This window comes from Amblyomma maculatum, chromosome 4, assembly GCF_055883805.1.
Source record: "Amblyomma maculatum isolate TAMU_Amacu chromosome 4, ASM5588380v1, whole genome shotgun sequence".
NCBI classification, from domain to species: domain Eukaryota; kingdom Metazoa; phylum Arthropoda; class Arachnida; order Ixodida; family Ixodidae; genus Amblyomma; species Amblyomma maculatum.
In genome coordinates, this window is record NC_139347.1 from 199,604,173 (window position 1) to 199,631,454 (window position 27,282).

The window sequence follows — 27,282 nt, forward strand, 5'->3', positions numbered from 1 at the left end:
TTTCGCTTACCGTGATCCGCGATCTGCCACCGTGGCTCTCTACCGCGCGTGGGCGGCGCGGTCAAGCTGATTGGTCCCGACGCGGCCGGTCTGTGTGCTGACATCCAGTGAGTGGCGCCATCTATCGGTGATAGATGGCGCCATCTATCGCCATCTATCGGGTGTCTGGGCATGCGCAGTGGAACGCGCGGTGGCGGATCCCAGTAGCGGATCGCGGATCACGGTAAGCTAAAACTCTCTAATACCTCCCCCCCACCCCCCACGAAAAGCACAGTCTCTGTGCGCATTATGTCCAACTATTGCAGGTGTAGCACGGCTTCATTCGGGCGACATTGACGATCTCGGTACGTGACATAGCGGACTGTTGCGGCGGATGCACAAGGGTGATCTCGTATGTGACAGGAGTGACTGGCCGTAAGACACGGTAGGGTCCTGCGTAGCGTGGCAAGAGCTTCTCACACAGCCCAGCTCTATGAGCGGGAGTCCAGAGCAAGACGAGAGAGCCCGGAGAGTAGTGGACGTCCCGGTGACGAGAATCATGGCGGCGTTTCTGGGAATTTTGGGAGGGAGCTAGTCGGCGGCAAGCAATAACCCGGGCGGCGTCAGCTCGAGATATGGCGTCACGAACATAGGAGCTGGCATTAACGGTGGGAGGCAGTACGCTGTCAAACGCAAGGGGAGGGTCGCGGCCGTATAGAAGATAGAAGGGTGAGTAGCCCCTTTGTGCCGTGACGGGAGGAATTATATGCGAACGTTACAAACGACAAAGTAACATCCCAGTCACGGTGATCATCCGATACATACACTGACAGCATGTGCGTGAGCGTGCGGTTGAGGCGTTCGGTGAGTTCATTCGTTTGCGGATGTTAAGCGGTGGTGAAATAGTGCTTAATGGAGCAGAACCTGAGCATTTCGTCGACTACTCGAGCAAGAAAGCAACGACCACGGTCAGTGAGCAGCTGGCGTGGAGCACCATGGAGCAGGATGACGTCGTGGCGAAGAAACGCAACCACGTCAGTTGCACAGCTGGTGGGTATCGCTCGGGTGACAGCGTAGCGCGTAGTACAATCCGTGGCCACCGCAATCCATTCATTCCCCGACGAAGAGAGTGGGAAAGGCCCGAGGAGATCAAAGCCAACTCGGGAAAACGGGTCTACTGGAATGTCGATCGGCTGCAGGTATCCAGCAGGCACCACCGATGGCTTCTTCCGTCGCTGACACCGGTCACAAGAAGCCACGTAACGACGAACAGAGCGATAGAGGCCCGGCCAAAAGAAACGGCAGCGGACGCTGTCGTACGTGCGAGATAGACCAAGATGACCCGCAGTGGGCACTTCATGCAGTTGCTGTAGAACGGTGGCGCGCATGTGTTCGGGGACTACGAGCAGAAGCTCGGCGCCATCTGGTCGCATATTCCGCTGGTATAAGGTGCCGTTGTGGAGCACGAACAAAGCAAGGGTAGCATCAAGGTGGAATGCCTTGTGGAACTCCAGAGACAATTAATTTGTTTGTGTTTTTTTTTTTGCGCGAAGTGAAACCATTGATGTCAACTTACTGAAATCTATGAGATAGGAGTAGCTCTTTAAGAAGGATAAAATAAGCCCACGTATAATATAATGATTCAGTTTTCCGAAAAGTATACTATGATTTATATAATCGTATGCCTGACTAAAGTCGACCAAAATACCTATAGCAATGCGTTTAGCTTCATAATGTTTTAGCATATATTCCTTACTATCCTACAGCGCCAGCTCTTTAGACCTGCCCTTTCTAAAGCCTTACTGTGTTTATATAAAGTAATCACGCGGGCGATCTGTATTCTTATAGGGAACACAGCTGTCGAAATTCAGATTAAAACTACAAAGTAAAAGGCGACATAACTGAGGTGGCCGGATGACCGTAAGGAGATCTATAAATACAAAGAAAGTAGGCCGGATCATCGTAGGAAGAAGAATTTAATGCCTCTGCGCCAACATGACCGGATTAGCAGCGCAACTTAAAAGGCTGGAATTGACACTTATAGTTGTTGAAAAACATGCGAAATGTCAACATGAAGGACGACACCAGATGAAGCCCGACATGTCTTGTGAGCTATTTGTGCTATCTGCTCGAATTCTGGCAAATTTAAGTGCTACACCCCATTTCGGTAAAAAAAAATTCATCACCATCAGCCGGGCTATACCCACTCCAGGGCGAAGGCCTCACCCATATTTTTCCGATTAACCCTGTTCTGTGCAAGTTGCATCCACATCACATTTGCGAACGTCTTAACCTCATTTACCCACCTAACTTTCTGCCGCCCCTTGCTATGCTTTCCTTCCCTTGAAATCCAATGTGTTACCCAAAGCGACCATCGGTTATCCTCTCTTTGCGCTACATGTCCTGCCCATGTCCATTTCTTCCTCTTGATGCTCACTATAATGTCATTAACTCGAATTATTTCTCTGAACCTATCTATGTGCTTCCTATCTCTTAATGTCACATGTATCATTTTTTGCTCCATAGACCTCTGCGTTGTCCTGAGCTTAAGTAGAACCCTCTTCGTTAGCTTCTCAGTTTCAGCCCCATAGGTGAGTACAGGTAAGATGCAGCTGTTGTATACTTTCATCTTGAGTGATAGCTGGTAAGCTGCTAGTCATGATTTGCGAATACTTGCCAAATGCGCTTCATACCAATCTTATTCTCTTAGTTACTTCCATTTCATGATCTGGATCTACAGTTACTACCTGCCGTAAATAGACATATTCGTCTACTATTTCGAGTGCTTTGCTAACCATTCTGAACAGCTGTTCCCTCCCGAGGCTGTTGAACATTACCTTAGTCTTCTGGATGTTGATTTTCAAGCCTACTTTAGAAAAGAATTATTTGACGGTAAATGAAAAGAGTTCTTGTTTTTTTTTTTCTACAGACAGAGTAGTTGGTTTTGCGGAGTTTAACGTCCCAAAGCGACTCAGGCTATGAGAGTTAGAGTAGTTATTGATAGTGATGCTGACAACGCATGACCTTTGAACTTAGCATAAAGATGGACTTGTTAAAAGAATGCATGGCCGAATACTATTACTGCTATGCGCAGTTGTCGAGAGAGAAAGCCAAGTGGGAACAGGAAAATTAACAGAAATGAATCAGCTGCCCACATTATTAAATGTAGCTCCTTCGAAGAGTTTTCGAATGTTTCACGTTGTTGTCGCTCAAAGAATAGTAGTAGCATCCTTTCAGTATATCTGCCCTGTCGTGAGAGTCTACATAATATTACAGGAGAGCTTCGTATGCTCCAAGGGTGACCGAACCGCGGGGATAGGGGCGATGTAGAAATGTGGCGGCATGAGGTGTAGGTGTGGGCCAGTGTGGTGATGCGACGCGCTTTCTTTGCGGTGGATAGATAAGTAAGTTGTATGGTTACTTCTGTATATGTCTACCCATGTTACTTTAGTAGTGCGGGGAGTCTACTCTATCAGACTCATCTACATTCTGTATAGCATGTGTCATTAGTAGTGCGGGAGGCGTCCGTCTTTGTACTCCATCCTACTCTTTGTATAGCACGTGTGAAATTCGGGGGGATATAGTGGCCACGGATTGCAAGGATATTTTGTGCCTCATAGACGAAGCAACTGGAGCTGTCATATGTCTCCCTCAATAGGAAACTGTGCGGCTGTTTATTTTTATATTCAAACATTTATTTCAGTGGTCTGTTTATACACATAGCTTAATTCGTTTCGAATTTGCGATTGCAGGCGACAGAATGCTCGAGTTGTTTGAAACCCTAGCCCTCGCCCTTTAAATATATGAATATTTAACAGAACCTTTGGCATTTTTTGCCGTTAGCCATAAATGGCTTTTGTAGAAATACAATGTTGCTCCTGAAGTGTGCATAAATGCTTCCCTGAAAAACAGCTCACAAGAGCGCGTACGCAGAGCACACGTAGCATGAAACACGAATTTTCAGCTTCGTGACATTATGCTTTTTTTATTTTTGTATTCCGCTCCCTGGATTGATGCGCTTCCATCCCAGCGCCCGTACCTTCGACTACTCGGCATGTACTTTTTTTACTTTTTTTTTTCCTGCGCCCTATAGACAACTGTCTGTTCTCGTTATTTATTAACGCCTTCAACGAAACCCCCGGAACTCCCTATCAAGATTTCCCCGTCTTTTCTCTCTTTCTCTTTCTCTCTCTGTTCTCCTCTCTACCTCTGCCGCATCGTTGGAATCCTTTCATATCTGAACACCCATAACGCGGTGGGTACGTCAGCACGAAGCACATGCCTCTGGCAAAAGTAAACTATCCTTGTGCGATCCCATCTGAGCACGGTTGAGCCTGCGAAGCCCGAAACAAAGCTACGCGAAGTTGTGCACGCGCGGATACCCGTTCTGAATAATTTCGCACTTGCTTCTTCGTAGCGAACAAATGTGAAAGAGGGCTTGCAGGGGGAATTAGCAGTGGTGAAGGAAGAGGATGGAGAGGGCAAAGCACGCCACTGCGAGAGGAAAGAAGCAAAGGGAGGAAGAAGTGGGAGCACATTCTGCGCGCAGTGCTGTACTACTAGCCAGCTAGCCGGTCGTCGAGGCGCGGAGGGGACCCGGTCTGCTCCGGACGAGACGTGTCGACACTGAAAATATACGTCGCTTTAATTATGCGCCGGGCTATCAGGGCCGTATATATACTCGGCACACACGGTCCAGCACCGCAAGCAAGCCTGGCGACGCGCTTAGCGCCGATGTTTAATGTCTCGCCGCGAGGCTCCAATGGTTCTGCGTCGTTCCCGCGGCTGGTGCGGGTTTGCGGCGCTTCAGCGCCCCCTTTTCATCGCCATCGGCAGCTCCGGCCGCTGTTCCCCGGAGTCCACTTCGCGCCGCGCGAGTCGGTTCAATTTTGGACGAAGATCATAAAGCACTGCGTGCAATGGTCGACACACAGCCTTACGTTTTTCCCTCTCCCTTCTCTCTCTGGGCTTCTAGCCGGGTTTGGGACTCCGCGCTGCAGAATTGTGCCCCCATTAGCAAGCAGCGAGCTTCACAGAGAGAAATGAGCTTGAGTTTAATTGGACTACCTTAGAGCTTAATGAGATATGTTACAGCCTGTTATGTTAGACCCTCACAATGCTGCGTGCCACAATGGCAAAAAGGAATAAAGCCATGTTAAATTTTCGGCTAGTTCGCACGCACGTCACAAAAAGCGAGCCTCAAGAATCAAAGCATGCAAAGTGGCGTATGCCTGCACAGATTTATTTCAAATATAAGTATAAGCAGGAAATGTCCGCTAGATTGAAATAAGGTGCAATGCGTTTAGTCGTAGTAGTGCTCGGTAGGCAACCGCGTAGGGTAGAGTGCGCTGCGCGAAGTTGATAAATTGACTCTGACTCATGTTGTCTCGCGGAAAAGTCGCAGCGGAATGGGAATTCGTTGCGTAGTTAGGTGCTGCGGCCAAGGCCGAAGTCTATTGGTCACAGTCATCAGCATGATTGGGGCCGCTGTTGGAGAATGTCGTCTCACACAGCCCTTCATTTAAGCCGGTTTTGTTCGATCTCCGGCAACCTTATCACCACAAAATTTCTATATTCATTCAGACAAGAGCTTCTCACCATCCACTGCTACCCTATTATTCTTGCACGATCCTTAGCTACCATCGGCCACATTGCTTGACATTACATGCCTTGCCCATACCCACTTTTATCTTGAATTCGTATAAAATATCATTACTTGGTGCTCGCTCTATGGCCTATTGTGGTCGCTTCCTGTCTTTTAACGATGCAAGTATCATTTTTCAACAGATGCCAACTGTGTTTTTCCCAGTTTACTCTCTTTATTAGCCCCAACGTTCCTCCTGAATTTCTGCTACAGACTGAATGAAAAGCCTCAAAGAGTGGCAAGCTCAATATCTCGCTATGACAGCCAATACAGAGCCAAGGGTGGGACACCGAAACAAAGATTAACAAAAAAAATTTCAAAGAGACCTTCTTAAATTGAACACCGTCACACCCGAAAGGTTTATGCGCATTCGGACTTGCATTACGCGTATTTTGGTTACGAGCAGCCAAATCACTGAAAGCGGAATCTTTTTACCGTTCTGAAAAAAAAAAAAAAAAAAAAAAAGGTGGCTAATGCGGTTCTTTCGATGGCCGCCACAACTAGGTTTTACACTTATGACGCAATAACGATCGGCTTGTGTAAATTTCTTTTTTTTTTTTTTGTTCTTTTTGCCGGGGAAGTACATTCGGCGCCTCCCAGTAGAAAGAGTACAGAAAACGTTCTGTCGTGAAAGTAAAATTTGTTTGGTTTTTTACAGTGGCCCTACTGTAAAAAAAAGAAGGAATTCCTTTAGTCACATCAGAATTTTCTGTTCTTAAAACAAAAAAGCACTACTTGACCGCAAGCTACCGAAAAGTACTACAAAACTAGAAACATTACGACTTTACCACAGAGCTACACAATATTTCAACGTATTTTTGACACGGTTCTGCAGTTGTTGCTTTTTTTTTTACTGGAATAGCCTTGTTTTAATTCTGCTCCTACTCTTTCAGTGTTGATTAGTCATATGTTTTTTTTTTTTATTCTTCGTTTCTACTGCTGTGGATCTCAATTAATATTATTTTGCATATTGGTATCACTGATCAATCTTCTTTCTCTCCGGGCAGATACATTACTACCCAAGTTAGGCGTCCATCCTCGACGGCAGAGGAACAGGCCATTTATATTCCCGATCGGTAAACGAGCGCTCGTGTTACCTATCCTGCCTTCGCCTGCCTTACAAAAAACGCACGAGAAATCTTGCTCTTTCTCCAGACCCAGAGTGGCTGCACCGATCAATTCTTTTTAATCAAGTGATACATCCATTAATAATCGCTCAGTACTGATGTCTCCATGAAAGCAAAAAAATAATGCGAAGTTTGCCACTGAGCCGTTTACTGTAACCATCTTGTACCTCTAAAGCATGCATAAAAGGAAATAAAACGAGAAAGAAAAATACAGAAGCGAGCATGTTAGGTCTGTACATAATATGAGTCAAATGGAGAATAGGACATGACCTGGTGCATGTCCTGTGTTTATATGTTCATTTTTTTGTTTTCTTGAAAACGGGCCCAACATCGATTTTCCATAGTCTTTAGTAAGACGTTCATATCGCATCTTATATGATTCTAACAGACCCATCATGTGGAGCACATTATTTTATTAAGCTCTGTAGTAGCTGTTCACTTACTTCAGGGAAGCAAAAGAAGCACTTGGAAGAAGGCTTAATGAGTGAATGGTTACATAGAGTAAACAAAATGCGTATCGTTTTTTTTTTTTTTTTTTCAAGTCCTTTTCATCGGCAGTGAAGTGAAACTGAACGACTAAATAGCCGCCAGTTCAACGATCAAACACAGTGCAGTTTCTTCTTGTAACACCCTCTTCCTAGATTCATTAAGGACACAGAACTGCTTTGAAAGATTATTTTAGAGCGTTTGTATACGAACGTGCCCAATAAGACATGGTCAATAATACTGAAAAGAGCAAACACAGCGACAAACCAAATTTTATTCTTCCTACATTTGCCCTCCCTATCCATTGCCATCTTGATGTTGATAGGTACTAACGTCAAACTCAAGCTCTTCTCTGTTTGCCTTTCAAGGATCGCAGTCCTGATAACTGCCGCTTCAGATCGGTTACCTCTTGCTGAAAGATCTGGAACATGTTTCTTTTAAAGCGATGCGAGACCGTATTTCATAAAGCGCAAGTATATAGATCAAACGCCATACAACACGCGTAAATGAATCCACCTGGCTTTATTGCGTGCACGACGAAAGCAGAATGATGCAAAAATATATAAAACAACCAGCTCAGGTTGCTCACATTAATGCAATGGAATGCATAATTACAAAACTGAATGCGCTTGTTTTATCACCAATGCTCTGGAAACTATTCACGTCCTGCGGAGCTTTCGCGGAGTGTTGTGCAACCAATTTTGTGTACGGATAATAGGCTCGGGCTGCACTTGAAGATGGTCTAAGTAAATTTCGCTGTAGCTCCTACGCATATACGAGTTACCAGAAATGCTGTCAATTAAATTCGCAGCGCAGCAACACCGCCAAATGCTGGACAAAAGAAGAATTTCTAATGTACGCACTAAAATGCAACGGTTTATCGCTAAAGCCATTTCGGTACTTCAGGACAAGGCCAACCAGCTGACAGCTCAGCAATTTGAGCGAGTCGGTTGCCTTGACAACTCGCCCAAAGCATTTTTCAGGTGGTGGGAATTAGACGACCGAGAATATCTATTATAACTGGACGTTGAGAATAGATTTTTTTTTTATGAAGGGCGACACCGAAGGAAATGCGCAATCGTGAAAAACGTAATCACTTCCTTAGGTGGGAAGCAACGCTATTGCAAATAATGCATCCCTAAGCCCGTCTTCGATATGGATGAAGAGTTGACTGACGCGCTACTCTCGTTCGAGTTTGCTCTTTCGACTAACTTGTTCATACAGGCCTCGTTGGTCGAACTACGTCCAATAAGAAGCATCAATGTCAAACCTAAAAATGCATGTATCGTAACATGCATTTTTTGTTATTACGTGCTATCGTCCCTTTATTGCTTGTAATATCCTCGTAATAAGCCTATGCTTTCATATCATCATATATTTCCTCGCTTTAGGAGTTATTAAAACGTAAAGAACCTCTTAAGTGTCAGACCAGCTAAGGACTCTGGCTTTTCTTCAGCTTTGTCTATTATCTCGGCTGTTCTCACGCGCATTCATTGAAGTGACAGGTAGAAGACGGCGTCACCATCAAACGACCATCCGCAGCTTAAATCATCCTCACACTCACTTTTCAATTTGATGCCTCTCTTATGCACCGCAAGCAAGAAGGCCGTCGCAGGACAGCGCTACCGGTCCGAACACGTGCGGTCTCATGAGGCGCGTCTAATCGTGCCAATATATCTTGAGCTAATCCCTTCATTTTCTGCCGTTAGAATAAAGACACCCGGCCGGCCGCTCGGAAACCGAAAGCGAGGACGGGAGATCCGTAAAAGGGAGGTAGAGAAGAAACGCAGAAGGGTGCGTCTGAGAGAGAGTGAGTGAGCATGAGAGGGAAATACAGAGGAGGAGAGTGACGCAGTGAGTTACGCGCCGAGAACGTCATCGATTCGTTATTTGTCAGGCGTTAATGAGAAGCGATCGGCCCATTACCACGCTCGCGCGATTTAATCGCTGAAACTGCCATGTTGGCTAGCGCTGATGTGGCGCAAGGATACACCGTCAGAAAGGGATCTCGGAAGCACAGATTTGCGAGGAACTTTCCGCCGTGCTTCTCTTGTTCCCCGCACCTCTGCGCAATATATCCGAATTCTGCAGCTAAATTTCTAAAAGGCAAGACTTTCTTCCGTGGTTGACCTCACAACGGTTCCGAGTGCAGTGATGCAGCGGGTAAAAACACACACACACTCACACACACACACACACACACACACACACACACACACACACACACACACACACACACACACACACACACACACACACACACACACACACACACACACACACACACACACACACACACACACACACACACACACACACACACACACACACACACACACACACACACACACACACACACACACACACACACACACACACACACACACACACACACACACACACACACACCACACACACACACACACACACACACACACACACACATATATATATATATATATATATATATATATATATATATATATATATATAAAACGGAGTCGTAGGGGTAGAAAATCCGCTTCGCATGCAAGAGGAGAGGATTGTGGTTCGAATCCCGACGCCGCGCAATTCTCCACTGGATCTGAAAAAAACGTCAGCTTGTCGATGCAATTTTTGGGCGCTACCTGATGACAGTGAGCATCTCCGGCCACACACCCCCTCACCAGAACAAGATTTGGCCACCCTGGTGTACTAAATGGCCTCCTATCAATTGTCTAATAAATCCCTGGCCCTCGATCCTAGCGGCTGCGAATCAATTTAACACTGCGGTGGAGAATGGTAAGAATTTTTTACACGACAGGCTGCCATTGGAAAGCACCCTGGCAACGTTTGATGTCAGAACCCTGGCTAGTGAAGCTAGTTTAGCAGTGCTGTTAGAGGAACTAGAGGGCATGAAATGGGATGTCATAGGGCTTAGTGAGTTGAGGAGGCCAACGGGGGCATATACTGTACTGAAGGACGAGCATGTATTCTGTTGTCGAGGTTTACCAGAGAGATGAGAGCTAGAAATCGGCATAGTGGGTATTTCGCAGGTATACCCAGTCGTGTTTTGAACCTTCGGAGATCCGCGACAGATGCATACAGCAGCATAGGCAAAGAGTGCAGCTGAGCGTCCGAGACGTGGATTAACTATGACATAATCATCTGATAATGCCCACACTGAAAGCAAGGTCATAGTTGAGTACATTTTCTGTTAATACAGGTCCCGATGGCGATGAACGCGACAGCAGAAATTCGACCGTCCGCAGTCTTGAATGGGATTTTAAAAGAGCAAGCATTGCTCGTTCCTGTGAGTGATTGGGGAGCGCTGTCGTGATGCATGAAATTGGCCGAGAAGATCCCACACAAAAAAACTTCATCACAGCGAATTCAAACCCATCAGAGCCTCCTGAGAAGCAAATAATGTACCTCATAGCCACGGCGAGGGCCTTTTACCTGAAGGAGGGAGGCTAAACTGGTTTTTGTGCGTAGGTGACAGTCTGGGAATATCACGTTGTAAGAAAATCATAATCAGATTTAGGGCGCTTTGTTGAAAGCACTCCACAGTGCTCTGTACTACTTAGTAGCGCATTCAAGTATCGCTCTTGCAAAGCATGACGTGCGATATTGTTTTTTTTTTTTTTTGCAAATTTTTTTTTAGCCGTTTTGTTTTGCACACTAAGCAATAAATATAACATTCCTTAAACAGAAATAACAGCATACTGAAATCGAATATGGTTCGTGGTAAAAGATGATTATTTGATTGAGGCAACAATGAAGTCACATAAATTGTTGGAAAAACACTTGCACGTGCGTTGAATGCCCGAAACAACGACTATAAATAAATACTTGATATTTAAAATGCCTCCGGAGACCTAATAGCCGAAATTTGTTTGTCACGTGAAGAGCAGGAAATAAAGGGCCAATCATATTTTCGGCGTCGTAAACATACTGCTATCAGCGGAATGTACTGACACTGAGGCCGTTAAAATTTTAAATAAATTTTTACAGGAAATAATCAACGCATAGGTCTCAAAATTCGCAGAAGGGTTTTTTAAATGGAGAGAAGCAAGACTGGAAAAAGAAAACACCACGATGCCCCTGAAATAGATAAAATGGCGCAGAACTGAAATCGTTAGATCCTTAAACCCCCCACTCTGCGCACACGCATAGCGCAGGCTGTGACGCTGGCTGTTTTAATGAGGCGCTGCCTTGCCCACCCGGCTTACTTCGGACCGCCATGCACGGTATTATAGATATCTTCTTAGGTTAACAAATGATTAAGACGCATTTGAGTGTTAATGCTGCCCAGGTTACTCTCTCAGACATATATCATGTAATTATTAGATCTTCATCTCTGCCAGAGACGAATTTGTGTTTGTGTCTTTTCGTGCATTGTCCTTCCATGCTTGTAATTTAGCCAATTCTTATTTCCTCATATGACTCTGTTGTAGTATTGTTTTCAGGTAAGAAACATTTCTATATTAAGAAGGCACGAGAGCGATGTAGACGGTGCCTATGCAGCACATTCAGCCTAGCACTTCACAAAGAAAGCTTTACAAATTGGAGGATATTTAAGCTCAATTCCTTAAGGTGCCACCAAGTCAGAGTTAATGACTCCGCGCCCTTTGTGGATGCTCGTTCATGCACAGCACTTTGGCTGGTCATTTAATATCAAAACCCTTAATTTATGTCTATATTATTTCAAACGCATCCACTGTACACAGCCGTAAAATACCGCATTATGCGTAAGATCACTCGGTACCGATAAAAGGTGCTGCTTTAACCAAATCGTGAGTACATGGTTCTTACTAGGAACCAAAGGGTCCGGGGGCTTCGATTATTATTTGTCCCTTTCCCCTCAAAGGAGATACGCCATGCGGCAACTCCTGTTGTCTTGGCCACGTTACGTGATCTAAAGGCTCAACTCCGACGGCATATCCTGGGCGTCGGCGCTCAGCGTCGGCGCTGTTGGCGTATGCAGAAACCGGTTTGAGAATGCGCACGGTACGAGACGCCAGCAAACTCGAGCGAAGAGCCGAGATCTGTCCGTGCTAGATTTCGGCGTCCGCGTTCAAGCAGGCGCCGAGCTGCTCACCCGCGTAGGTCTCTCATTGGCGCACGTATAGGCGCCGTACACCAATGCGAGGACAAGGAAGCCGCGACCTCCGGGTTAGGAATTTTCGCTCACGCTGAGTTTTCGCGTGCTTTTTTTTTTTTACTTTTTTTTGTCATTGCTTTGCATCGTCGCACATGGCCGTGATGGCAAAACCCTTCGCCGCCCATCGGTTGATCTCAACCGTAGAGGAGCAAACCTCAAAAGACTCGTCTCAGCTATGGTCCCGTAAATCGCTACAAATTGATGTTTCGTTGATGGCGTTGCAGACTGTATTGAAAAGCCGAGAAAAATGTGGAAGATGTGCGTTTATTTGTGCAGAAGTAGAAAGTGTGAACCGTAATTAAGTTCCATGTCTCAATTACGTCTCAACGCTTTATAAAGCAGAAATCATTGCGTGAATGTTAACCAGCGCAAGTACACGCGTCAGCAGTGAGCGCCGACGGCGCCAGCGCCGAGTCCCGTGAAGATGCGCACCGCTTGTGACGCCTACTGTGGCACGGCGCTGACAGCGCCGACGCTGAGCGCTGACGCCCTGGATATGTCGTTGGAGTTGGGCCTTGTTTGTAAAGTCTTGCGGAACCTGGTGGTGGAGGTCTTGCTTCCGGCGAGTTTGCAGACGTCGGCTGCTGGGGCTAAACACGAATAAGCCTAGTATACAGAGCAAATACTCGGTCGAGCATGGTCGGACACGATTTTCAGTTGTTTAACTCCTGCATGGCTGTCTGCGAACCTCAAATACAGCACAGCCATGTCTAGACGACACGAAGGTGTCGAGAGAATTTTCAAGGGGGAGGTCCCAGGGTTACATATAGTAGACAAGGGACTGGAAGGCTTTGTGACATTGTGTCAGGAAGTGTTGTACATTGTGGATATTGTGCACGTACGGATATAGTTCGGAAGGTGTGTCAGGAAGAAAACGCAGCAGGAGAGCGAAGTACTGAAGAAGCCAAAACCACCGGCTCCGCGACCCGCAACCTTAGGTAATATCCTGGCTCCAGATGATCTTCACGAATGACAGTGGAAGAGCTAACTCTGAAAATTCCGGATGTCGGACAAAGAGACGCGAGCTCTCCAATACTGTTCACCATGAACTTAAAGTAGGAATTCATTAAATTGTTTGGAAGCAGGTGGTGTTCGGAGTTAGGATATATTAACAACGTGCAATTAACTGATGACATTGTCGCAACTACGAGGCTAACTGCAAAGCATGATAATTGATTTAAACAGTCGAAGCAGAACTGTGGTTATAAAGTGTATATTACAAAAATAATGTTCAAGGGGTTCCGAGTGGAAAGATAATTTGCAGTAGACAAGGACGCATTAAAAGTAGTAAGGATATATTAAACCAGAACATCTTCAATGGACGTCCAGCTGGTTGGTATTTTAAATTCAAAGTTGGGTTGAAAAAAGTTATTGATTGGTGTCATTTATTTCCAATCGTTTGCTTAGGTAGTGTATGCACGCAGGGCAGCTAGTGATTGCATACACAAGCCAGGAAAGTAAAATACATAAATATTACTTGATAGATACTCTCAGGTCATGGATGGCAGCTTACCAGTATCCATCAAAACAAACTATATTAGTAACAGCTTTATTTTGCCATCGCTCACCCATAGGAGATGGGTGCTAGTTGAGTTCAAAATAAAGTAAGGGGAGCGCAACGAGCTGTGGAAAGGAAAATGACTGGTGAGACTAAGAGACAAGAAGAAAACAGAATGGGTCAGGGGACATTTGCCAGTTTATTGAAAATCAATTCCCATGCGTTGGGAATATAAACAAAGCAAAATTATGGATGGTCGCTAAGGGTAACCCTTGAGAAGACAAGCTTAGCAGGTGGCGGCAGAAAGTTAGGCGGACGAATGAAACTAACAATTTGTATGTGGAAAGAAGTCGGCCGCCAAAGGCATAGGCCGGCTTTACTGGGTGGATATGGGAGAGGCCTTTGCACTGCAATGGGTTCAGTTGGGCTGAGATGATGATGATTATGATGATGTCAAGAGCGTGTATCCGTAAAGTCTGGCGTTGGCGTTCTCGGCGTTATGCGCCAAAATTCCCGAGCATGCAATCTCAGTTGGCAGTGTGACAAGATCAGGCAGAAACTACATAATATGCCTGAGTTGCCTGAAGCCCGTGTCTCGGTAAGCTCCTTGTCGAATGGAATCGCACCCTCCGGGAGCGTTGAATCTCGAATAAGGCGCACTACTCCTAGGGCATGCAGGCAGGTTGGTATGGCTTAGTTAAAGTGGGTCATATTATCTATATTATTATATAGCGGCTGCACAGCAACCATAGTTCTGCATAAAGAAAGTAACAAATTTCCCATAAAGAGAGGTGTTAGGCAAGGAGACACAATCTCCCCAGTACTATTCACAGCTTGTTTAGAAGAAGTATTCAGAGACTTGGAATGGGAGCAGTTAGGGATAAGGGTAGATGGAGAATACCTCAGTAATCTGCGATTTGCTAATGACATTGCCTTGCTAAGCAACTCGGGGGATGAACTGCAAATAATGATTGATGACCTAGACAGGAAAAGTAGAAAGGTAGGCTTGAAAATCAATATGCAGAAGACTAAGGTAATGTTCAACAGCCTCGGGAAGGAACAGCAGTTTACATTAGGTAGCGAAATACTGGAAGTAGTAGGCGAATATGTCTACTTAGGACAGGTAGTAACCGCAGACCCGGACCACGAAAAGGAAATAACAAGAAGAATACGATTGGGATGGAGCGCATTTGGCAAGCACTCGCAGATTATGACTAGCAGCTTACCGGTATCGCTCAAGAGGAAAGTATACAACAGTTGCATCTTGCCTGTACTCACCTATGGGGCTGAAACGTGGAGGCTAACCAAGAGAGTTCTACTTAAGTTGAGGACAACCCAGAGGGCTATGGAACGAAAAATGGTAGGGGTAACATTAGAGATAGAAAGCGGGCAGAGTGGGTCAGAGAAATAACTCAAGTTACCGACATTCTAGTAGAAATTAAGAAGAAGAAATGGACATGGGCAGGACATGTAGTGCGAAGAGAGGATAACCGATGGTCGCTGAGGGTAACAAACTGGATTCCAAGGGAAGGAAAGCGTAGCAGGGGGCGGCAGAAAGTTAGGTGGGCAGATGAGATTAGGAAGTTCGCAGGGGTCAAGTGGATGCAGCTAGCACAGAACCGGGTTAAGTGGAGAAATATGGGAGAGGCCTTCGCCCTGCAGTGGGTGTAATCAGGCTGATGATGATGATGGTGATGATGATATTATCTACACCGGATAACCTTTCATTTAAACGGGTATCTTAACACTGTATGCTGTACGTGCGTGAGAGTAGAGTGGGCAACTGAGATATTAGTAATCGATCGCGTAGCAATGAACGTGCATGAGGATTCACAGAGACCAGCTAATGGGAGCCATATAAGCTGTTGCGTCATACCTATAAAGCAAGCTTAAGAGTCCTCCAGATTTTTATAGGCCTGCGCTTACATTTTCCAGTATTGAATGACTAAATTATAAAAACATATATATATATATATATATATATATATATATATATATATATATATATATATATATATATATATATATATACATCCAGATTCCTCAAAATTTGACTTGCGTTTTCAAATAATGTGAACAGTTACGTTTTTATTTAATATTTTTTCAGGGCTCTTGCTTCTTGCCCAAATTTACATTTTTTTTTTATACAGCTTCAAAATGAATTCTAGAAGTGGGTGATGAGAGGCTAGTTGGTAAGGCATTCTGAATGCAAAAACTACTCAGGAGACAGGACAGAGAAAAGATGCAGAAGCAATCTAGCAATGCTGGTGGTTGTATAGTCTTACGCTGGTCCTGCCTGCATCTTTTCTGTGTCCTGTCTCCTGCATAGTTTTTGTCTTCAGCTTCAAAATGAGACGCTTCATTGGCGCTGCCGTTGAAAAAAAATAGGCAGGCCCCCATTGATATACTGTTTGCGGAGAGGTTTCTTTGGCGATAAGCATCCATTTAAAGACCTGCGTCGCCCGCACAGCGTATTCATGTGCAGCCAAGTAGACAATCAGATAAGAAAAACATTGCTCACCGTAGATGACCAGCTCAGTCTCCGCCCTGTCCTGGCGGGCGGAATTGTTCACGAGGCAGTAGTACTTTCCAGCATCGTCCGCCACCACGGAACGGATGACGAGATTTCCTGACGACATGCTTACTCGAGCACCATCCAAGAGCACGGGGCGGGGACGGCCGCCACCCGAGGAGTCACCCTCGCGGCGTCTCAGCCATTGGTATGAAGGCAGCGGGTAGCCCTGTGCCACGCAGGGTAGCACCGCCTCCGTGTGCTCCAGTGCCGTCACCTGGCCCAGACGGTGGGTGATCCTCGGCGGCACCATGTTGTGCGGCTCTGCGGTGTGTAAGACAGGTTCCCTGATGTTAATGCTATCAAGTCCAGCCAGATTCGTATTTATAGACATCATTAATAAAAATGACGGCCGGCTTTAACAGCTTGAATCTCCTCCGGCAATTATAGAATGTCTAGAGGGGTACTTTGTCAGCAAATTTTTAACCCCCCTCCCCTCCTCTTCATTTTCTGCTGAAATAGATAATACGTACTTTTGTTGATGCCCTTCCTCTCGAGCAAGAGTAAAATCAATTTAAATCTTCCCTATGGTTTATCACACAAAAGGGAGGATTGTGGGGATAGTTGGTTCGTGATCTATAATAGAATAACGCGAAAACATGGGCACGACAGAAAAGAAGCATAGACACGAGCGCTGGTAGTAGTTATGAAAGTTTTTTATCACTGGCTGATAGCGGACGTAGGCAAAACTGCGTATTGCACTTTAATCGATAAATCTGGTATCTTGTCTGTTACTGGCGCACAATACAGTGTATCAAGAAAATATCCGAAGACCGAACAATCTTATTAGGGTTCGCGCTCGCAGAAATAGGTGCATCTAGCAGCTGGAACCCGTTTTATGCAATTCATCTTCTGCGTGATGAAGACTGCATGGAAATGAAGTCAGTAACCTTCCTTTCAGAGCTCAGAGCTCAAGAATACAAGCTTCTTCACAAGATAGGCGAGATAGCCTCTTTTGTGAGTGAAGTCAGGTGCCCTGATGTTAATTTTACTCCATGCACTTATATAGGGCATTGCCAGCAATGCGAGCACTGAGCGCCCTAAAAAGTGAAATGATTCACTGTAAGGTACATGTTGCTCAGTAATACTTTGCGCTACAATGGTTAACCAAACTAAACAAGAAATCAAGCAAATATACATCAATCACGTGCTAGAGATCAGAGTACGGCGCGTTCAGGTACCTATTTACACACTATTAGGGTTTACTGTAAAGTAATGCAAGTAACCTCTGTAGTGAAACAACACCAGTAGTAAAACAACACCACGTACCTGTTGTATTGCTTAGAGTTACTCACTGCAAGAATTGCTCTACACTAAAACTTCTTTTGTTTCGACACACATTGCACCAATTCACCTTCGGAGGAACGCACAAAACGGTGAATTCTTGGGCAGACTTCCACTTTCTGGGCTTTGCCTAGTGTCTATTCCTTCCACATTAATTTCGTTTTATTCCATCGCCCATATACCCCGCCTCCCAAATCCTTCCCGCGCAGTCATTCGCTCCCAAACGCTCTCGAGAGTTCGGGATGCCGTCAACTGCACAGAGAGCATAGAAAGCGTGCGATGTAGGAGGCTTATAGCGGAGCTACGCAACCCGCCCGCAACACCTGTCCCTGCTCCAGCGGCCTTTCCTTTTGTTCCCTCTGTCGTTTCTCTACCCACGTCGGCGAGGATCCCGCGCGACATCAGTTATGTATGAGCCAAGCACCAGCGAGAGAAAGGGAGAGAAAGGAAGCGGGTGGGGGAAATGCCAGTTGCCATTCTAGCGCGTGGCCGCACTTTGTCCGGGTGACAAATGTCCCGCGGCCACACGGACGGCGCTCAAAAGGCCGAGAGCAGGCGCGCGGCTGGAAGGGAGCCTCTCCTTCGAGCTCCAAGTCCTTCCTGAACTACAACAAACTAAAACTGGTGCGATAGCTTAAAGAATGCAGAGACTGGATGTGATACAAGAGGTGAGGCAAAAAGAGGGGGGAAATTCTCCTGCACTACAAAACGCCGGAAGAAAGTGCGCGGGAGGGATGGCAGAAAAGGGGTGACGAGGAAGAACAGGCGGCTAGTGCCCCTTACTCATCCCATGCATGCGCGATGCCTTAAATCCCTCGAGCGGGAAGTTAATTAGACCGCACTACTGTCCGGCCAACAGGACGCTGCTGCAAGCCTTGATTCCTCCTTAACGAGCGCTCCAGCGCTAGAGACGCTGGTGCACGGCGAAACTATGGTTGGGTTGAGAGTCTTTTGTGCGGGCTGCGAGTATGGCTCGCTGGCTGGCGGGCTTGGAGGGAGGACGTGAAAGAAGCGAAGAGCCAGCCTTGCGACGTGCGCTCTACAGCGGTCGCTCTGCAGACACTGCGTCACTCGTCGCCCACTGTCGGAGTGGTGCCACCACTCGGTTGGCCGCCCTTGGGGAGCCGCATCTCTCTGGCGGGCTGAAGAGGGCAGAAGTGGCCCGCAGGCGCGCCAAAGCGAGCCCAGCCACAACAAAGTAAAAAAAAAAAAAGAGAAGTCAGCGTCCTTTCACGGCTAGAGATTCGGAGGACAACGTGAAAGAAAATAAAAATACTGCAGGTTTCTCTTTTGTTTCTCTATTTCTAGTTACGTCTGTCTTCGGGTTTTCGGAGACAAAATGCGCCGGCTGCAGCAAGGCTATTATTCGCGCCGCTGGCTTTGGTTGCCCCGCGAACAGCCTGTCTGTTTTGTTTGCTTCTTCCAGTAAGCGCGGCGCCTATGCTTGCTCAAGCTCAAGAAAAAGCTGGCCAGAAACGATGTGTTCCAGGAATCCGTGTTGGTTCTTCAAGAAAAATGAGCCAGTGGACGGATATCACTGGCCGTGAAGACGGGCGTGTAAGAAAAGAATTTAACTCGGCGCTGCGTTGCACTGTCTTGGCGGATGTTTAGAGGCACACTTCATAGAAAGTATCACCAAGAGCAAAGTTCTGAATTACTGAGTAAGGCAAGAAGAGAGTTACTAAACCAAATACGGCTAGCCATCACTGGAACTTTACCGTGGCGTAAGAAAACTTCGTCAACTAATTTCATATGTTCCACATATTTCCTATGTTCCTATGTTCATCACAAGCGGCACAGCTTTTACACACACACACATATATATATATATATATATATATATATATATATATATATATATATATATATATATATATATATATATATATATATATATATATATATATATATATATATACATATCGCCCAACTGATATGTTTTGTTAGGTGTGCTGTATATTCTGACCACTCTGGTGTGCTGTTTTTAGACCTGCTGAAAGAAAGATGAATATGGTATGATGTCAAATATATCACGCCAGATGCCAGGGCACTCCTTCCCATGTTTGCTTTCGGCCTGGCATGCTATTATCGACTATTTTCGGAAACAACCGGTTATTTCTCCAACACCTCCTCGGCTGGACAGGGGAAGATATTAGTAGCATTATTTGCGGTGTCATCTATATTGTTCTGACTTCAAGCCCTGTCGCGATACTTAACTTGACGGCTCAACGACGAAGGTTAAAGCTATTGTGTAAAAATTGGTGGTGGCCTAGCTTGGTTAAGCATGGATATCAGAAGCGAAAAGCTTCGCAATGCCATGGCTTAGCTTGTGGTTCCTTGGCGTAGTTTTGGCTTACCTTATTGTCCACGGTTGCACCTTATAGATATTTCTTCATGGTAACGGTGAAGCATTGATTACAGCCGTACATCACATAAGATTAAACTTTATCCCGATTCCACATCATCATCACCACTACCCTTCTGTATATACAGGGTTTTGAATATTTGGGGGCTGGGATTTAGAACAATCCTATGCAAAATCTACTACACCATTCGAGCTGAAATAACGTTCACAAAGTAGCAAAATATCGTCTACGTTATCTGATAAGTGATTCAACATCGGTACTTGCCTAGATTTTCCGAAATCGAGAAAAAACTGCTCTCGGCGGCGTGTACAATTTTCCCAGATGAGAGTCGAAAAGCTATTTTAACATGGTGCGTCATCTGTCGAGTAATGAGACAAGCTCCATCCGGGCCGTTGGCGCGCTTGCTTCGCTGCCCGACAGATGACGCATCATGTTAAAATAGCTTTTCGACTCTCTTCTGCGAAAATTGTGCACGTCACCGAGAGCAGGTTTTTTCTCGATTTCGAGAAATCTAGGCAAGTACCGATGTTGAATCACTTATCAGATAACTTAGACTATATTTTGCTACTTTGTGAATGTTATTTCAGCTCGAATGGGTTAGTAGATTTTATATAAGAATTTTTTAAATCCCAGCCCCAAAATATTCAAGACCCTGTACATAAACACAGCCCGATAAAAGCGCGCGGCACCGGCTAAAGGTCAATCGGCGGAGTCGTGGCGGCGGTTGCGGCGACAACGGCGGCTCCGACCACCTGCGCTTCTTATGTGACGTCACGTGGTTTTCGCATGCACAGCAGTGGCTTTTATTGCGATAGCAATACTACGCCAGGTCTAACCGCTCGTCGCTGTGTGACGTGTCCGTGTCCATGACCGCGGTCCCTAGGCAGGAGCTGTCAACTTGGGTCTCTCGTTTCACATGGGACGGTTATGTCAGACTCAGCCTGCCAGGACCCTTGCATCCACGTTACTCCTATAGGCTACTAAGGCACGTTCAAGTGGCTTGGTTAAAGTGGGGATTTAATGTGTTTCTAACGACGGAGCACACGTAAGACTCGGAGTTGACTAGCCTAGTGAAGCTTTTCTGTTTCAGAACAGACATGCTCATGCTGTAATAAAAATCTCTCGGCAACTATTTTCAGTCTCATGGGCAGTGCTAGGACATGATGTAAAGTAACATGATGACCTAGCAGAACGTTCTGAGGCGTCAAAGTCATATAAGCTGAGTCAGAACAATGAACAAAAAATGTTACGTATCTTTAGACGGTTCTTAATCAGCAGAAAAACAAAAGTCGAAAGCTTTTCTTTTTGCCGGTGTGATAAAATTATGGAGGAATGAGTTTATTATTTACAAAATGTGAGGGGAATTCATGCAAGCTAGGCACAGTCGAAATAAGTCTTGCCCCAGAACCAGTTCTCGCGCATCCACTTCCTTCTCTTTCACATGCGCAACACCGCGCGGCGCAGAGTAATTGACGTAGCAGTTTCCTCCCAGGTAGATGAAGCTTGTCCTCGAGCAAGCCAAGCAGATTTCGAACAGCAGCGTTTCAGTCGTGCCACATGGGTCAGCTGAGACTTCCGCAAGAAGCAATTTGTCGTTGTTACTATAGCGATAACGTAAGTTACGTCACTCAACCGACTTACAACAACAAAGGGTCCGGCGTATCGCCACAAGAACTTTCGGTAAAGTCCGCGGCGTCTCAATGGCATCCGAAGCTAAGCCAAGTCTCCGGGTTCGTAAGTTAGTGCAGCAAGAGCCGCATCATACCGAACCTTGGTGTGGTCTTGGGAGGCGATAGTTTGGAGGCTTCTTCAGCACGACAGAGATGTTGAGACATGGATGGGTCCTCGCGCACGAAGAATGGAAGAATGGTGTCCAGGAATGTTGATGGTGAGCGCGCATACAGAAGGAAAGAAGAATATCCGGTCACTTCAAGCTTAGCGCTGTTATAAGCTTGAGTTACAAATGGCAAGACGGCGTCCCAGTACTTTTGCTTTGACGTTACGTACATAGATATCATGTTGATGAAAATCCGGGTTAGACACTTGGTAAAGCCGTTTATCTGAGGGTGGTAGGGAGTAGAACGACGGTATTCGGAGCCACAGAGCCTCAAAAGTTCTTTAACGGTATCTGCAGTGAACTGACGACCGCGGTAACTGATGATCACTCGGAGCGCGCCGTGGTGAAGGACGATTTGATGTAATGAACAGTTCGACACGTCGGTTGCTTTGGCAGAAGCGAGTGCAGATGTCTTCACATGCTGGGTCAAATAGTCAATAGCTACGATAATCCAGCGACGGCCGTCAGACGATTTGGGGAGAGGACCAATCAGATCAATCCCAAATTTCTCGAAAGGCGTCCTAGAGGGCTTGACAGGTCGAAGATGGCCAGCCGGTGGCGTGGTGCTTGGCTTAAGAAGTTGGCAAGGGACACAACTTGCTATATAGAGCTTCGTTGTCGTGTAAAACCTTGGCAAATAAAATCTTTATCGGATCCTGACGAGAGTGCGAGCAGAACCAAGTTTACCTGAAGTGATGTCGTCATGCATCGCAGGACGGCATTCCGAAGAGAAGCCGGGACAACACGCAGCAGACGGGCACCATCAGTTGAGCAGTTGTTTTTGAGGAGTAGATCGTCTCGAATAACAAAAAGTGTGGATGCTGACTTGCGCGCCTTATCAAGCAATGGAGTAAGTGCGTGGTCTTGACATTGCTCTTGCCGGAATTTTACGTGGTCTGGTAAGGTTTCGTACAGGCGCCAGGCAGTCGCCCAGATCATCTTCACCGACTGCCGTGCATGGAAGAAGAAATTGGGACAAACAGTCACAGGAGACAGAGGAATTGGCAAAGATGACCGTTCCGCGACCTAACCTCCATCGGATGTTCGTGCTAGTTTCCCGACAGTGGTGTAGGCCAGCGTCGACGTGGAGACGGGCACCGTTCTCTGCGCGGGGGTGGTGGTGTGACACTGCGGTCAGAAGCGGGAAAGTCACTGCGAAAGACGTCTGGGCGAGACAGTTGTTCGTGAGGTTTACACCATTAAATGCTGTCCGGGTCACGGAAACCTGCCCAAGGGCAGGTCCAAAAACGTGAGGCCTGCTGTCGGCGGCGCTGACAAAACCGCGCGATGTGCCCGCGGCGGCCGCAGTTGTAACGGCCGGCTCACGAAAAGCGTAGGTGTTGGAGCCGGAGGAATTCGACGGTGGTTGGGAGACGATCGGAGCTACATGATGCACATCTGAATGTGGAGAAACGTGGCTGGTCAGAGGTGCAGAGGCGCGCCCATTGACGTAGGAATAGCGCGGAAGTTTTGCTTGCCACGCCCACGAGGCGGAGTGTTCAGCCTGCCGTGGATGAACTGCGCATTCCGAGTACACAGGTCGCGCGTCGGCGCCATTTAGGTGCTGGGCCAGGTCTTCACTCACAACTCTGCGGACTAGAGAGGCGAGATCGTCGTCGACAGTGTAGTCAACGCTGGCCACGGCTGAGAAGTTGATGAGGTGTTCAAATTTGGGTAAAATACGCCGCATTTTTAAATCTTCAAATGTACCGCAGTACTGGATAACGTTTGAAGTACTGGCTAGGGTTTCGTTTGTGATCGGGAAATAATAAACATTTCCGGTGAATCTCTTTAAGAGATGTATGTCCAACTTTGTCTCCATCGGACATGTGCCTAATAAAAATGCGGCAGAGCTTCAGGACTTCCTCTATGTATGTCGTGCAGGTCTCTCCAGGCAACAGTGCTCGTTGGGAAAGGGTTTGTTCCGCCTTGCGTTTTTTTTTTTTTATGTGGAGTCTCCAAAACCGTAGAAAATAATTCTCGGTATAATAATGGCTTCTCAATAAATTTAGATAGGTTTGGTACCGTTGTGTCCCTTCTTAATAGAGAGATTTATCTTGCAGGAGACGTACTGACGTAGACGTATACCGGTTTTACCGTACTCCTCCACGCAGGCGCAGTGACCGCGATTGCACTCGCCCCTGACAATGCGGGGGCACAGAAGGGCCCGTCAGAACCTGTATACGTCTACGTCGGCATGTCTCCGGTAAGTAAAGTATCTCTAATTCTCGGACATATTCACTTTTCTAATACCCAATGAAGTCGAGAGGAGAGAAATGGCTTTTTTAACGTGAGCTTCCAGACAGTTTTCTCTAACGTTCAGGGACAAAAGTGCTTCAAAAAATGCACTTCAATTGTCCTCAGGTGAATAGAAGGCTTTAGGCTATTCGTGAAATACAGGCATATATCCGCTGGACTATCTATAGTGAACCTGACTATGAAAAACTAAAACTAAGTGCCACAATGTTTGCCAAAGTTGTAGCTCGTATGAGTAGGCCCTTAAATGAAAATAATTATAATGATAAGGCGAATGCATTTTATTTCACGAGAGCATTGTCGAAACTTGTCCTCTCCAGCTGCCATACCAAGCCATAAGTCCAATGCAACACGTTTTAATGATTTCTCAGACACTGATTTATCTTTCCATACAGCTAATGGAGTATATCGTCTTGATTTAAAATTCCTCCATCAAAACTTTAACCTCTACTTCTCGGCCTTCACTAAATAGCTCTGAATCTAAAATTGCCAGTTATTGGATAAATACAAAACGTTATGACTATATAAATCTGGTAATGCGGGTTTAGGCCAACAGCTTCCTTGCGATACTTTGTTCGTGAAACAATTCAGTTCAGCGTGCGTCGAATACGGCGCGCAGGTATATTTGGAGGAAGTGATTAGGCTGACAAAAACTTGTGTCTTGTGGATAGAGCCTAAACCTGCTAGGAAATTGTTTCCCTGAGATACGGCATCAAAATTATTACTGCTTTCAAATCTATCTTCACACGATTTATCGTGTTTTTCAGAATACATATTGAAAAAAATCTCTTTCAAGAAGTTGAGAATCGTCTGGGTATAATGATAATCTACAGAAAACATTTCATCCAGCAGTGCTGCTGATGGATGATATGTGAAGACTGAAAGAAAAATTATATGCACTGAGAACATTCTTTGTTTGTCTTTGCGACATGTTATAGCATTTCCACCAAAGGAAGTATAGTGCAAAATTTATTTCATACGTTAAGTAGAAATAAAAATTGCAAAGGAAAAAGTGAAAACGCAGGAATATGAGAGAAACGGACTATCTGCATGCATCTGGAATGGTATAAAGCTGTGCGATAATTTTTAGAGTGAATATTCACGCAATGGCTCTCTCATTTTAACTAAACTCTCTTCATAGCACCAACCTTTCTCTTTCAGCAATAAAAAAAAAAAAAAACGAAATCTAAAATTCATGAGAAGAAGTACCTCGTTAAAACACCCCCCAGCCCGATGGGTTATCACCTAGTCCCTGCAAGCCAAACAAAGTATTTTAAAGCACGTCTAAAAATTTCCTTCCGATCATTTTATTGCGGATAATGGAATAAGACAAAAAAACTTACAAAAATCAGGGCTTGCGCTGGCTGCCTACAAATAAGCACATGTAGAAAGACGAGCAGCAGAATGTGCTGGCTCATCGCTCACATCTCGCCAAATATCGCTCTGGAAACATCGCAAAGTTGAGCTGACTGCAGTGCAAGCCTCGGAGCATTAAACTCCCGGTCCCAGTGCGCCGCGATGCGAAATCCCCTCGAGGCCCAGTTTGCCCTCGTTTTGATTTACAGCAGCTTCCAATTTGGCGCCAATCGTTCTAGTCTCATCACGTGGATTACGTATAGAACGAAGAGGACGATGCAGCTGGAAGAAAAAGCTGGCGGCCCATAAAATGGACTGAAGGCAGACGAAACGAGTTCGTCAGCTAAAGCAAGTTCTGAATCACCCCTTTCGCAATTTTATTCTGAATTGGCTCGTTCTTCACTTTTATTCCGTGAATATAACTGTCTTTCTTTTTTCACTGTTGTGCTTCCCGCCGTCTACCAAGCGAGCTGAACACGAACTCTTCGTCATTTGCCGGCGACGAAACGAAGCAAAAAAAAAACCGAATGGGCATGAAGCTGAGTTTAATTTTCCCGCTGCCACTGCGCCTTATTTTCCGGCTGTCCGTTTTCATTCGGAGCCGAAAGAACCAAGCATACCGGCGAGACGTATAAGGCTAGCAGCACGATCATCGCTAGCGCCCGCAGCCTGATATTTGCTCACTGTGGACCCGCACTGCTTCCATCTTGCACTAACTAGTTCCAATGCACTGTAACTGCTGCTTCGCATTACGTTTACATTAGATTCTAGTTCCAGTGTTTATATTTATTCAGGACTCCGTGATCATTTCTTCAGAATTATTGTTTAGGACATAAAGGAAAAAAATCGCATCTGGGTCAACCTGGTCCCCTAAAGAAAAAGGCAGAAACATACCCAGTCGGAAAGAACTCCAGATATTGGTGTGATGTTACGACAGAATTTCTGTGCGGGTTTTGACGGGAAACCTGTTGTGACAACAGAACATTCTGTAGTAACATCAGAAATTTCTGTAGTTACAACAGAAAAGCGCTAGAGAACTACAGACAACAGAAATATACTACAGAAAAACTACTGAACTACAGAAAAGTGCTACAGAACTGCCGAAAAATCTGATGGTTACGACAGAACTACAGGATATTTTGTCGTATTTTTGACACAGTTCTGTAGTTTTATTGACTGGGTAAAATCTATCATTTTGGAAGTTAGCGGTAAAAGTATATCGAAACTTAGTTTGTTTTTATCACTTTCTAGTTACGAAACCCAAAATATCTTTCTCAACGCACTTTTAATCATCCATCCTGGCTCAAAGTCTTATGTTGTTATTTGTCGGTGTCTTCTACGTGCATGTTATCTCATCCTTCATCACACATCCGACGCTCTTTGCAACTTCTTAATGAGAGCGTGGCCATGTTCGCTGAGGACGTGACCAGTCTCTGTCGGCGGGCTGATGCCTACATGAATGAATCAGTGAAGTTGCGCCACCTGATGCAGGGCGTAAAAGAATCCCTCTTCGCTAGTTTGACTCCCAGTACACCTCAAATCGTCGTGGACTTCATCAGTGAAGCTACCCTGATTGAGCAATCCCTGCAATAGCAATGCCGGCGCAATGAGTCTGCTTGTGGTCAGCCCTTCAGCAGTGTGGCCACTTTGTATGGGTCCACTGAACATCACTCTCTGCGGATGATCCGCGAGGTAGTTCACGAGGAGCTCCTGTTCTTAGGCCACGTCGTCAGC

The 27,282-nt window shown here is 45.8% G+C and overlaps 1 protein-coding gene across 1 annotated transcript in view; it reads right to left on the reverse strand.

Annotated features, from left to right (window-relative positions):
* LOC146193974 (cell adhesion molecule Dscam1-like) overlaps nt 1-27,282 on the reverse strand; it is a 640,182-nt gene that overhangs the window by 286,852 nt on the left and 326,048 nt on the right. The window contains exon 5 of the mRNA XM_084600664.1: nt 16,399-16,713. Coding sequence (XP_084456790.1) covers nt 16,399-16,713 — 315 coding nt within the window. The remainder of the gene's footprint in view (nt 1-16,398; nt 16,714-27,282) is intronic.